Source organism: Gopherus flavomarginatus, chromosome 9 (assembly GCF_025201925.1).
Source record: "Gopherus flavomarginatus isolate rGopFla2 chromosome 9, rGopFla2.mat.asm, whole genome shotgun sequence".
NCBI lineage: Eukaryota > Metazoa > Chordata > Testudines > Testudinidae > Gopherus > Gopherus flavomarginatus.
The window spans coordinates 68,270,454-68,284,808 of record NC_066625.1 but is presented as its reverse complement, the minus strand read 5'-3'; the positions used below and the strand labels follow the sequence as shown (position 1 = coordinate 68,284,808).

At 38.9% G+C, this 14,355-nt stretch overlaps 2 protein-coding genes across 2 annotated transcripts in view; one reads left to right on the top strand and one right to left on the bottom strand.

Moving 5' to 3' along the window:
* Window positions 1-14,355, bottom strand: part of RSL24D1 (ribosomal L24 domain containing 1) — a 922,223-nt gene that overhangs the window by 380,518 nt on the left and 527,350 nt on the right. The gene's annotated exons all lie outside the window — the stretch shown is intronic.
* The window catches only part of UNC13C (unc-13 homolog C), a 375,739-nt gene that overhangs the window by 129,534 nt on the left and 231,850 nt on the right, over window positions 1-14,355 (top strand). The window contains exon 9 of the mRNA XM_050968692.1: window positions 3,456-3,597. Coding sequence (XP_050824649.1) covers window positions 3,456-3,597 — 142 coding nt within the window. The remainder of the gene's footprint in view (window positions 1-3,455; window positions 3,598-14,355) is intronic.

Genomic DNA, 14,355 nt, shown 5'->3' with positions numbered 1-14,355 from the left:
TAATGTGTTACTGAGGAAATATGTGAATCCATTCATACTTTACCCACAGTGTAGAATGAGATGATAGATTCAAAAATCCCTGCACCAGATTGTATAAAACTAGTTTAGCCATTAAGGGCTTGATCCTACTCTCACTGATGTCGGTGGTAAAACTCCTATGGACTTTTAATGGTGCAGAATCAGGGCCATGAGATGAATGTTCCCTAATTTATGTAGCCAGGTCACAAAACTAAACCCCCTAAGGGAAAAGAGAGGCACCTTTTCTTGATGGTTCCTTTCCTTGCTTGGAACTGATGTGTGAATGGAGCCTTAGAGACTTGCCTAAAAACAGCAAAGCTCTTGTCATATCTGCTTGGAGAGGACAGGACACATCCTGACCTGGGGCCTGATCCAGAGCACATTGCAATGAATAGAAAGATTCTGACTTCAGAGGGCTGTGAATCAGGCCCCAGATGCTGGGGGACAGGCCAGGGTGGTTAAAGGCAGCCAGGAGAGTACTGAGGTGGGCTGGGGAGAGACAGAGGTTAAGTGGTCCAGGCTGGGAGGAGAAAGTAGGAGCAAGTCAGAAATGCAGGAGGAGGCTTGCTGAGCCAGAAGCGAAGGAGAGAACAAACCTTTTTTAGCTACCTTGCTTCTGCTGGGTTGGTGGAATTGCAACACAGCCCTCTGTGCATACAGCTGTGGCTTTTCACATCCACTATACAGAGACTCACATTATACAAATTAAATGTTTCTAGAAGGGTAACAACACCAATAATAATATCATGAGAATAATGCTTTCTTATGAATTGTTTCTGTTGTGGCACCTAAGATTCTCACTCATGGACATGCACTGCATCCTGGTAGGCACTATGCAAACCCATAACAATATTTTACCCTTGCACAGCACCTTCCATCTCAGGATCTCTAAGAGCTTACAGCATTAATGGATTTAGCCCTATCAGTCTGTGAGGTGGGAGAGACTTCTTATCCCCATCTTCAGAAACTGAACCAAAATAGGTTAATTGGTTTGGAAATGGAATCTGTTTCCTGAGTTCCAGACACGGTACATTAACAACATAGCCATCTTTCCTCTCCTGCAAAGTGCAGACTCCAGTTCTACTAATAATTTAGAGTAGGAAGGGTAGACGTACCCCCACCTGGGAGGTTCTGTTTCATTACTCACAGTGTTACTACAGGGTAATTCAACTGTATACCGCTTTTCAAGGAAATTATTTAGCTTCAGTCCTGAACCACAGAACTCTGGACACTTCTTTCTCAGATTCAACAATCTGGCATTGTCCTCTCTCCCTGCCATAAGAATGGAGTCTTGCCCTATATTCTTCTTTTGAACTGTTTTCCCCTAGCCAGTCTCCAGTGCACCCACCACAGGCAGGCTTGTTGAGGTATTTCAGAGTCTTCTCTGTGGCTTCTGATCAGCAAGAGCATAGCAGCACCTCAAGTTAGATGTGTATCATGTCCACACTGGATTTTCCATTGTTTGGTCGCATTCCATGCTACAGAGAGTGCCAGCAGCATTTGCCTTTTAAAGTATGATTCTACTCTGCAAAATTACTTTGTAAAATGGCGCATTGTGTAAATCCACATTTATTATGCCTCAGTTATTCCCTCTTCAAATTTACTCATTTTTCAAGTAAGAAGATGAATGCTGTTATTTTCCATACCTGCCAGCCCTAAACAATGAACTGATTTGAGATTCTAAGAGAGTTCTTTGTGGCTTATGAATCATCACCAGAAGCAAAGACTCCCCTTAGATTTGCAGTCCAAATCCTCCCCTCAGTGACTGCTGTGTAGCCACATTACCCTCAGTTTATGCTCTAAGTTGTACCTGTGCAGGTTTCTTGCGTTCAGTGTGATTACACAGGTAGAGCTGAGGACAGAAGTGGGTTACACAAGTGACCCTGCAACTGGAATTTAATTAATTCCAGGGGAGATTTTCCACAGGCACAAAAGGCACCCTGGTATATGACTTCATTGACAGTCAGTGGGAGTTGGGTGCCAGCTTGTCATCTGTGACTTTGCAAAGCGCCCTTTCTGCTAACAATGAAATGCCAGGCAGAAGCAAATCCAGTTGAATCCACAGAAATGTGGTGTTCTATAGGGCCGACAGGAGTGAACAGTAATGAAAACTTACTTTTTTTTCCACAAAAGTCAGCAGATTTGACTCTGAACACACACACGGAGCAGATCTGCTGGCTCAGAAAGTGCCCTTTGTATACAGTCACTTTTCTGAGTACACGGTGAGCTTCATTATCCCATGTGATTGACAGCAGGCTATGTTAACTAAATGGTACCATCAAGATATTTTAAACAATGTGTTGAAAATAATAAAACAAATCTCTGCTGATGTTAGCAGCCATGTCAAGTTTTTCAGCTGCAGGTTATTCTGGTTTTGACAATTTTGCATTCAAATGAGAGATTTCCAATGTTATGAATTATAATGGAAAAAGTGAGTGATATGTATTTATATTTACCACAGAGTATATATACATTAGCCATCATAAACTTTGAAAAATGTTTACACAGCTAATGGAGAGATAAGATGGGTGAGGTAATATATTTGTATTGGACCAACTTCTGTTGGTGAAAGAGAGAAGCTTTTGAATACACAGAAGCAGAATTCTGTGTAGTTTGAAACTTGTCTTTTCCACCAACAAAAGTTGATCCAATAAAAGATATTACCTCACCCACCTTGTCACTCTAATATCCTGGGACTAATATGGCTACAACATTCATGGCTAATGACAGTTACAATTATTTTCCTTGAATGCAGTCTTTCCATTGTTACTGAAGGCTTTTGACTGGCTGAGTATGCTATATAGTATTGGGAAAATATTTACAGTTACATTGTTTTAGTCCCACGTATGCCAAGGAGGAACGATAGGGTGAAGTGCTCATTAGGGATATCCATGTTTAGTTCCAAAATTCATGACAAACATTCTCCCAGTGCAAGCAAAACTCCTTTCTTAGATTTTGAAAGCTTTTCCTACTATGCAGGGAATCATAAGACTTGAACTGAGTTAGACTGTAACATTACTTTGCTTGCAGTGCATTGAAACCACAGCTTTAGAAGGGAATCTCAGTGATCAGTGTTGCAGAAAATACTTGCTTTGTATCATACTGGATAGTAGATAAACGCTGCAGTTAATCTTTAGCTTATGGCACATTAGCTAGATTCATAGATTTTTGCAGCCAAAAGGGGTCATTATGATCATCTAGTTTAACCTTCTGCATAACAGAGGTCATGGAATACACCCAGTAATTTCTGCATCAAGTCCCCAGCTAACAGAAGTTAAAATGATATTCTCTTCAGCACTCTCCTTGATTTCCTACTAACCTTTCTTTTCAAGACTCCCTATACTGTGTTTTTTCTCCTTTTTTTGGCCACTGTTGCATGTGGTCCTTCACAATGAAAGCTGTGGGGTGAAACCTGTTTGTTTCATTTTTTGTTGCAGTGGTTTGTGCTCAGGGTTTACAAGCTAAGGATAAAACAGGCTCAAGTGATCCATATGTTACAGTACAAGTTGGCAAAACCAAACGGAGAACTAAAACTATCTTTGGAAACTTGAATCCAGTATGGGATGAAAAATTTTATTTGTGAGTATAGAAGATGCAACAGTTTTTAGGTTAACTTTGTGATGTAATGCTATTGAGTGAGATTATTTCATCTGTAAATATTTGTTGTACACATCACACATTTCCATAATGGATTAATTAGTAAATCTTTGGTTGGAATGACTCCATAGATACTGAAATCTCAGTTATGTGATGACTGCCTCACATGAGGATGAGCAACCCAAAGTCAAGTCTAACAGTGAACTGATCTGTTTTGTTTATTGAGCTGGGGCAAATTAATTAAAATAATTATAGCTATTGTGATTGTAAATTCTTCTTAATTTTCTTTTAAACATCTGTTTTCCTGTGCAATGTACAGCAAAAAGAATAATGACATTTAGGAGTAGATTTTCAAAGGCACAGATGGCAGGTAGGTGCCTAACTCTCACTGCTAGTCAATAGGAGTTAGGAGCCTGGCCGCTATTTTTGCCTTGGAAAATCTTGTCTTTAATGCCTTTGCTGAGTGTGAAACAACTCAATATAGGGAACAAGGGACCCAAAAGAATATCATGAGTTGTGTCTGAAAAACCTGGTCTTGCCACGGAAAACATTACTATAGGCTTATACAGGGCATTTCCCTGGCAGCTGATGTGAAACTGGCTTGCAGGGAAGTGTCACCACATGTGTACTTTGTCACAAACAACTAAAGAGACCAATCTAAACCAGTGCTTAGGTGTCCATGTACCTGTTCTAGGTGCCAACTGGAACACTTAAATGTAGAAATGGCTGCCCTAATTTACGTAGGAACATTTCAATAATGGACCCAGATATTGGAGGTAGCTGATAAGGGAATGGATTTTAGTGTGTGAAGAAATAAATCTGTGTATGCAGTTTGAGATGGTTTGAAAATATTACTACACATTATATTTAGTGTCTCAGCACAGAGATTTCTTGTTATTTGCTCAGGATATACAGATAAAGAAGAGCCCAGCTGGGAAAATCCATTAAAATAAATTCCTTTTTAATAATGGCAGTCTAATGAAATGTTTTAAAAGTTATTTAGATATGTTATATATAAATAAAAATAGATAGAAGTTTATATATATATAATGTTACATTGCCTTTATACTTGTTGGTGTCACCTCATTCATCAATATGGTGTATATGGAAAGTATATTCCTATAGTGGCCAGTGTTCTATTTGTTTAAATGTCAGTGTGTGTGTTTGGATAAGGTGGCAGGCATTAGACTAATATGTTATAATAAAAATATTTTTAATAATTAATAAATATCAGAAAGCTAAACCCTACTAGAAAATTTTTTTTTACTGTGCATAGAAAAAGCCTTTGACTAGAACTGCTTATTACCTAATTTAAAAACTTCCTTTCCTTGCAAATCAATTTCTAAAATCTGCCCATGGTTAAATACTTTGTCTACATTTTAATTTTTCCTGAGCTATTGCCAAGTGTTTCACAGACTTCAGAGAGAGAGAGAGAAAAATCTCTTCTTGGCTTATCTTTCATTAGCACAATGCAAACTACTCTCATTTTGTTTAATGTTCAAAAGTTTATTTATAGTTTAATATTAGACCCCAAACTTTGGTTATGTATGACCTGTGCCTGGTTTTACACTACCTTTATGGCCTTCCCTCCTGTAATCCTAGGTTCAGTCAGAGAACTGGTGAGTTTCCAGCATGAGTTAGACCAGCCTCCGGGCTGCTCTAATTTAAGCCTGACTGCCTCAAACACAACCGTTGTTTCCTGCAGCTGGGTATCACCAAGGATTGAGATGTCATGTCCATACCTCCTTTCCTTGGCTATGCTACCCTCACAGGGAGCCAGGGGAAGGGGTGGGCTGGAACTACTATAGCTTTATTACAACTCCCAAGAACTCCCTTACGTTGGGGGAATCTTCCACCAGCCAGTTAAGCCAGCTGTGCTGGATGCTGCATTTTTCTGGGAATAACATCAGTCGGAGTATAGGACCACTTAGTACAGTTTATTACCTGTTTGTGTCTAGTAAGGAGTATATCAATGTCAATCCATTTTTCAGCAGGATTGCTATATGCCACAGTATGATATGATGTACTTAACTGTTATTGTCAAAGGCAATTAAGGATTCTGAATAGTAAATCAAATCTCTGGGTTAGTTTAGAAAATATAACTGAAAGAGAAATATTTATTTCAAGCAAGGTTTTATGTTTTTACGATCATTTTAGTATATCCAAGTCTGACCTGGTCTTATGTTGTTATTTGATGTTAGCAGATTTTTTTTTTACATGTGTGTGAAAAACGTTAATGTAAATTATGAAAATATGAACAAGAGTAATGAATGTCATAAGAGCAAATACTAACACTTTATATAACCACATAGTATTAGTAACCATTTTTGCAGAAAATACATGCAAATTGGAGCAAATTATAATAATCTAATGATCCAGTTTTGAGTTATATCTGTCCATTAACTGTTATTAATAATGCCATTCAAAACATAATAATAAGTATAATTTTATCTGGTGAAACTCCATGTACAGTGGTGATGCACATCATCTTCTTCATTATTATGAGATAACCTCAGATCATTTACCACAGAATTCTGCAAACCACTCAGGATATTGCAAATTGCTCAGAGGGATCCAACACCTTTCAGTCCATGACACTGAATAATCGCTCATTCAAGGTGCAAAATACTCTACACTCTGGATTATAGCAGTGTTTAATCTCTGCCCTTCCTCCTGTCTGCCTTTCTAAGAAAAAGAATCTCTACTGGAAATTCCCTTTTATATGTAAAATATTAGCACCATTCTTTTTTATCCAGGAATAACTTTCCTATGTGAGTAGATAATATGAGTACCATGTGTCCATATAAAAGAGAAGCTTTATCTTCTCTAAGGTGTAAAGTTCCAGGAGACTAAAGACTACCCAAGAAGTGATAGATGAGAGGCTAAATTCCTGCCCACACAGGCAGTCAGAGCCACTCTTCTCTCCTCTAAAAGAATGAGGAGTACTTGTGGCACCTTAAAGACTAACAAATTTGTTTGAGCATAAGTTTTCATGGGCTAAAATCCACTTCATCGGATGCAGTGGGTTTTAGCCCACGAAAGCTTATGCTCAAATAAATGTGTTAGTCTCTAAGGTGCCACAAGTACTCCTCATTCTTTTTGCTGATACAGACTGGAAAATAACTGCAATCAACATGTAAAAATACCAATGTATTCCAATTGACTCAGTCTACAATCAAGGCTACTTAGAATCCTAATTAATTTTTGTCAGTTTGAGCTGGTATTCAGAAAATTACAGTCCTTGATAACAAAACAGGAAAGAATGCATTCACAAATGCAAATACAACTGTCCTTTACATTTCCTGATTACTGCTGTTGAACAGTTTAAGTCCCAGTACGCCACAAATTTGGTGCATGTCTTAACAGTTCTCTCCTGCTTTCCAAACAGCTGAAGATTTTTATTTCAGTTATCAGAGGGGTAGCCGTGTTAGTCTGGTTCTGTAAAAAGCAACAAAGAGTCCTGTGGCACCTTATAGACTAACAGATGTATTGGAGCATAAGCTTTTGTGGATGAATTCACGTGGTATTCACCCACGAAAGCTTATGCAATACATCTGTTAGTCTATACGGCGCCACAGGACTCTTTGTTGCTTATTTCAGTTAAACAATCCTGTCTCGTTAATACATTCTCCCTCACTCAGTTCAATAAGCTCACAGTCAACAATGAAGGATACTCTTTCTAACCCCAACAGCCAACTTAATCCTTGTCAATAACACCCATTTTCTTTCCTGAATGTCCAGTACTGCTGTGGTAGTAGAATGGCTTTCAACACCCTTATTCACTGACACCACAAGGAGTTTATGGAGAACCCTGACGTTACAGTTGTAATCATTTACTGACCCCAGGGAGCTAGGCTGCAATCGTGGTTTCAGATCATACCACTCATCAGCTGATACAATAATTAAATTGATTTAAATAAAGAAAAATCTTGAGAATTAACGATTTAACTTTCAAAAAGAATTAGCTTTCTATTAATTCACTGACTGCACTGAACGCTCAGGTGTGCAAAACTCTGATTTATATCGTATAAATGTGAACAGAGAGGTGGTATAATGGGTATTCTGCATAAAGTCAGATAAAGACGATGAGCATTACAAGATAGTTTTTCAAAGGCACAAACAACATTGAAAATTACTCAGAGTGAAGCACATAACATCCATCTGTGTCTTTGAAAATCCCACACTACATGATTTGACCCCAAAAGTTAATGCCTGAAAAGACAGAAACATAAAAATCATAGAGAATTTGGGGTCTTGTGACAAAATAGTATGTGATTTTATAATCAAAGACTATCATAATGCACAAGGGAGCCGAATTAACATTACATGGGCAACTTTAATTCAGGCATTTCCTACCTTTTGAGTGCTTGATTTTACAACCTTAATGTTCTTTTAACATGGGGGAAGGAGAGTGTTGGGGGAGTGTGGGTTTTTTTGGAGCAGGGGCAGGGGTTATGTCAGGTTCAACTGAAGAAATCAATTTTTAAACTCACTTTGCAAACAGATCTTGCAAGTACTATTAGCATGCCTCCCAGTTTGTTGATATCATTGATACATATTACAGAGAGAGGATCAAAATCAATGGCAGCCTTTGAAAAGGATAATAGATATGCATGATGGTGGTTTTGAATAGAGTACGTTAACAAAGAAAAGGCACAACAGTTGTGTAAAGCCTGACATTGTTTTTCTATGCTTTATTCCACATCCAGAGAGTCCATAATGAGAACTTCACCAAATGGAGAAAGAAGGCAAACAAGAACTTTAAACACACCTTTTATTTTATAAAACATTTCTATTTTATTATAAAATACACAGTAACTCAGTTCTGCTGTTTGCTATGTAGGGGAAACAGTGCTTACCATCAGGGGCGGATTAGTCACTGCTCCAACGGGGCCTGTGCCCAGGGACCCCAGTCAATTAGGGGACCCCTGGAAAAATGGGTGCCCCATGCCCCGACCTGCTTTGCCTGCCCAGCACGCCTGCAAGAGAGTGGGGCAAGCCCTCGCGACCCAACCCCACTCCCCAGCAGGAGCGCTTTGGAAGGGGTTGCGGGGGGGATGACTGCAGGCAGATGGGGTTAGGAGTGGCCCCCCACTTGCTCTGGTCCAGGCCCCACAAACCCCTAATCTGACTCTGTTTGCAATGCATATGATGGATGTAAAAGAGAAGAGAGAGATAGGAAGGAAACAAATAAACACACACACACAAAAGGAATTAAAATGCATTATTGAAATGGTCAGTCCTCTTTGAAGGGGACTTTTGCTGCAGATTCCGAAATAGTTAACTTGAATAGATAGTTTGTGTTCCTTTGGCAACTGTATATGCCTGAGGCCCATTATTTTCCCTGTTGCTGATGTAATAATGTCCTGACTGTCCACTTGTACAACACATCTTTTTCAGGAGAAATAAAGTATTTCTCATACTTCAAATTATCTAGAGTTACACTAATGAAGATTTTTTTAAAAAATACGGTTATTAATGATCATGTTTCAGGGTATAAGGCAGCCTCTAACTGAGGGGGTGAAGAAGAAACATGCCATATAGGCAAGTTATCCCATACATGTCTTCAGAGTTTTTAGCACCTTCCTCTGAAACATCTGGTACCAGCTATCATCAGAAACATGATGCTAGATGGACCGTAGGTCTGATCTGTTATGGTAATTCTTATCTCCTTATGAATTGGTTAAGAATTAATCATATAAGACTTATATAATCTCTACATGTATATCATCTATACTTGCCATCCAAGATTAAAATTTTCGCAGAAAGGCCTGAGGTTTTAGGAGTTTTAATTCTAAGATTACAAGCATGGATTTATTTTATGTTATACAAACCTTTTTCTTTGACCCAGCTCAGTCTTTTAAATAATCCTGTGCTTTATTTCTAAGAGTACATACAAAATTCAACAGTAGTGTGCGAGTTGGAGGGACATTTCTGTTTATATAGGTTAATGCTTCTAGCATTTCCCCACATAGGCCATGCATACAGCCAAGTGGCACATGGGATTTTTATCTGCCTATGGAAATATGTCCCTGTCTTTGATATAAAATAGTTTTGGTTAATTGAAATGGCATAACACTTGAAAGCACAAAACGTAAAGATAGTGGAATGTATTTGGTGCATCATGGTGATAGAGAAATAATTAGATAAACATTCATAAAAGGAAAAATTTGACTATCCAAATTTTATCCTCTTTTGAGATCATGTGAGTGATAAGTGTCATTTATTGAGTACTCTAATGTGTTGCTTGCCACATAACAGCACAATTAATGTAATTGCAGGCTTTTTCCCTAACAGAATTAAGGAAGAATAAACTAGTGAAGAAACTGTAGTGTCCTGCTCTGTAAATATAGTTTGAGGTGCATATGTCACACAGCAAAAGAAAAACAGTTGTGCCCTTTGGAAATTCCAATAAACTCCTCCTCAGTCCATCACTTGGCTGCTAGTGGTTTATACTGATCACTGTAGTTCCAAGTAAAAAAGTAGACTTTGACTCTTGCATTGCCCAAAAACATAGCTGCTGATTGGAACTAGCTGAAAATTTCTGGCAAGATCTTCAGCTAATCTTCAGCATATTTATATTGACTTCAGTGGAACTATGCCAATTTATACTAGCTCAGGATCTGATATTTGGAATATAATTTCTGTTAAGATATTTAAATGGATGAGGTTTTTTTATTGGCTCTTCAGCCAGCACTATGCTTGTAAAGTATGCATGAATGTAGAGAGCTCTGTTCATATTTCTTGGTTTTAGGTAATCTTTGTAGAGAGCTGATGTTGACAAAGAAATGTCTGACATTTAAAGCACTTTATGAAGACTACAAAATAGTTGAATCTGTTTTTTAAAAACATTGTAAACTAGCAGGTAGAGTTTTCAAGCAGTGCAAAGTACTGCACTTAGTGGTATGTTCCGCATTTCAGCTGAATAAGACTCTTTATCCTGCTTATCTTTATCTAGGAGGCTGGTTTCAAACCAGCAAGAAGCTTTTAATTGAACCAGTGTTAGAGTTCAAATCTCACTTCATTTAATCTAAAACTTAATTCCAAAAGTGGGGAAATAACTGATGTTTGTCAAGTATCAGAGGGTAGCCGTGTTAGTCTGGATCTGTAAAAGCAGCAAAGAATCCTGTGGCACCTTATAGACTAACAGACGTTTTGGAGCATGAGCTTTCGTGGGTGAATACCCACTTCCTCAGATGCAGGGAGGAATTCATGCATCTGAGGAAGTGGGTATTCACCCACGAAAGCTCATGCTCCAAAACGTCTGTTAGTCTATAAGGTGCCACAGGATTCTTTGCTGCTTTAACTGATGTTTGGTAATTCTAATCACCAGTTTATATCCCAGGGAGGACCCAGACACTACACTATTTTTACATATCACCATTGTGGAAGAAACGAACTCCACTCTCAGGTTGGAAGCAACAAAATCAGAGACAGCTTCATTCAAGACATGTAATTGCAAGGGAAGAACACAGCTGACAGAGAGCATCTTTGCCTCAGTTTCTTCAAAGTACAAGCAAAATCACACAAGCATTTATACCTCTTTGTGATGTGCGTTAATTAAAAACATCTGCATTTTATTTAGGCTATTTGCTATCTATTCCAGTATTTTCTCACTTTCTCTTCTCAAACATCGTTATCTCAAGGCTGGGTCATACTGACTATTCTACTGTTTTCCACTTGCTTCTGACGTGAGCCCTGCTTCTACAGGTCTCGAGATATTAGGCTAAGACTTGACAGAACAGTTGTTCTGTCTTTGACACTTAAATGGCTGCACTTAAACCCTCTCTTTCACTCCCTGCTTCCACATCATGATTCCAGTAACTCCACATCTCACTACATCAGATTATGATATGAATAAAAGTAATATTTGTTGAATATAGTGTTCAGAATTGAAACATCCCTGGTGTATATGCAGATCTAAGACCATTGCGGGTAAACTGAAAATCAGTGTACCCAGACCTAATTGCCTTCCTTTAAGGTTTGTGTACTGATCTAAAATCATCTATAAAACTAGAGGTGGCTTTATGTGCCTACGAAACCCACAGTCATGAAGGATCGCATAATCTAGCTAAAGCAGCTCAAATGTAACCCACATTTGCCTTCCAAGGGGAAGAAAGGAATTATGTCATTCATTTTGCTTCTTAATCAGTAGTGACTCTGTTTGATAGACCTGACTGTCAAAGGATTTTGAGGCTTTCATCTCATTGCTGAGCATGCTGCCTGAAATGTGCATTGTTTGAACATTATTGTTCTGTAGTTCAGTGGTTCTCAAATGTATTTGATCACACCCCCTTCTTTGTGTTTGTAGTAGTTTATACCCCAGTTCCCCATCTCCCGGTGCCTGGCCGGCAGCCACTGCTCTCTGGGCACTCAGCTTTGGAGACGGAGTGGAGAGCGGCAGCTGCTGGCCTGGTGCCCAGCTCTGATGGCAGCACCACCGCCAGTAGCAGTGCATAAGTAAGGTTGGCATGATATTGTATTTCCAACCTTACTTCTTTGCTGCCTTCAGAGCTGGGGGCCAGGCCAACAGCCACTGCTCACGGCCACCCAGCTGTGAATGTGCATGTCATTTTTTTTCCTTAAAGCTTCTCATGCCCACCCAGAATACATTCCATGCCCCCCCACACCAGTTTGAGAACTTCTGCAGTAGTTTATAACTACGACAAGAGTTCCCCTTCTGTTGCTCACTCAGTGATATCCCAGATGCTGAGCCTCACTCAAACTGATACCAAGTGTTGACCCTACTCATCATCTGCCCACAGCTGTGGTTTTGATTCAAGACTCAATTATCTTCTTTTTCCATGAACATTTGTTTCCCATCATGATTGGAATCTAAATACCTCTTGCACTCGTGCTAGTCTTCAGTCTGCTTTTCCATTTTCCCTGTGAACTCTGCAGTCTTTCTCTTCAAGGAGGGGTTAGAATCTGATTTCTGACATGATCAAAGGGTAATGCTTTAGATCCAACAAATAGAAGGACAAAGAGAGAGAGATAGAAAACACCATTTTTCTTCTGCTGGCATATGTAGAACTTAACTGACAACAGCTTGTGTTGGTTTCCATTGGTACGTTTTCTTTCTGATCTTGCCCCTGCCAATAGGATCTTCTGTAATTCCTTTAGGTTGTGTCTGTAGTGTACTTTTTGTTAATATTCTGCTTGGAGCAAGTCTAGACACTGGGTGCTTTTGTTTGTTTGTTTTACTCTGAATTGATTATGCTATTAGTAACATGCTTTGAAGCAAACTATGTAGTTGAAAAATTAAACTTCTGGTTTAAAGCCAAAAAAATTACTTTTTCTCTATACTTTTTAATTGCCTATGGGTAGGATTTTTTCTCTCACCATCCGATTTGTAAAATGTGTTTCTCCAGTTACTCTATGCATGTATGTAGGGAGGAGGTAGAGACTTGCTGAGTAAATATTCTTGATTGTTTTGTTTGGACTTGGCTTTGAAAAACCTTTCTTCGAATTTACTGTATCGTCTGGTTTATATGCCAGTGCTACTCTTTTTCTTAAACTAATGTCTTAGGTCACAATTCAGCAAAGTGCTGCACATCTTTTAACTTTCAGCATGAGTAAGCCCACTGACATAATTGGGACCACTTGCATGCTTAGCGTTAAACCTTAGGTTTAGCAAACTGATGATAGTTTCTGTTTAAAACATCTACTTTCACTAATAATGAGTAGACATCAACTTTTTGAACAAAAATAAGTCAGGATGCTCTTGTGGTCAGTGGACGGAGCCTTGGGAGATCTGGGTTTAGTTCCTGGTTCTGCCACAAACTTCATGTGTGACATTGGGCATGTAACTTAATCTCTCCATGCCTCAGGTACCCATCTGTAAAATGATGATGATGATGGTGCTTCCTTTCTCTGCCTCACCTCTTCAGGGGATGATTTACAAAGGGGAACTGGACATCTGTCTCTCCTTTGGGTCTTTGAAAATCTCCCCCTTAGACTGTTAGCTCCTCAGACCAGGAAGTACCTTGCTACATGTTTGGGACCCCTATTATGCTAGACACTGCACATTCTCAGCTGGGGGCTCCGAGAGCTACTGTAATATAAATAATTATTTTCTTTTGTGTACCAGTGTATACATATTTAAATTGAAGTAACCAATATGATAAAGTGTGCACATGTGTGCAAGCAAGAGTAAAAGAAAGCTAACGTGATTCCAGAGGGGCAGATCGCCTCATTTTCCTACAAAATTTAGCTTTCTGAATGATACCAGTGGAGTTTTTTTATGAGTCAAACTTAAAACGATGCTGCTGGGTTTAGCTTGTATTGTTTGGCTTCTCAGCATAAGGTGGTGCAAAATCAATGTTTCTGTGCATAAAAATGCACCTGAAATTCGGCTGATCTCTGGAAAAAACGTGCTTTAAGGGCATTCTGACAGCTGTTGCTGTCACAGTTGTGATACAGAGAGAAAGTGAAGTTCACCTTTCAGCTTCAATGCCTAACAAAGCTATAGTTTTCTTACAAAGGAAAAATAGCTGGTACTTTATCCTCACTTTTCACGGCAGGCATTTGAAAATTAATATGGGAGAACTGATAGTAATCTGATGATGGAAAAAATGTGTATCTTGCTTCTGGGAGATTGTTCAATATAACAGTCCTGTTCATCCCCATTTTTAGTGTGCACTGTTTGTCTGGGTTTTTATACAGAACTGTAACATAAAAATGCCTTACCTCTTTTTTGAGCAAATGGCTGTTTGAGGAAAGCTAGGTCAAAGCAATGCG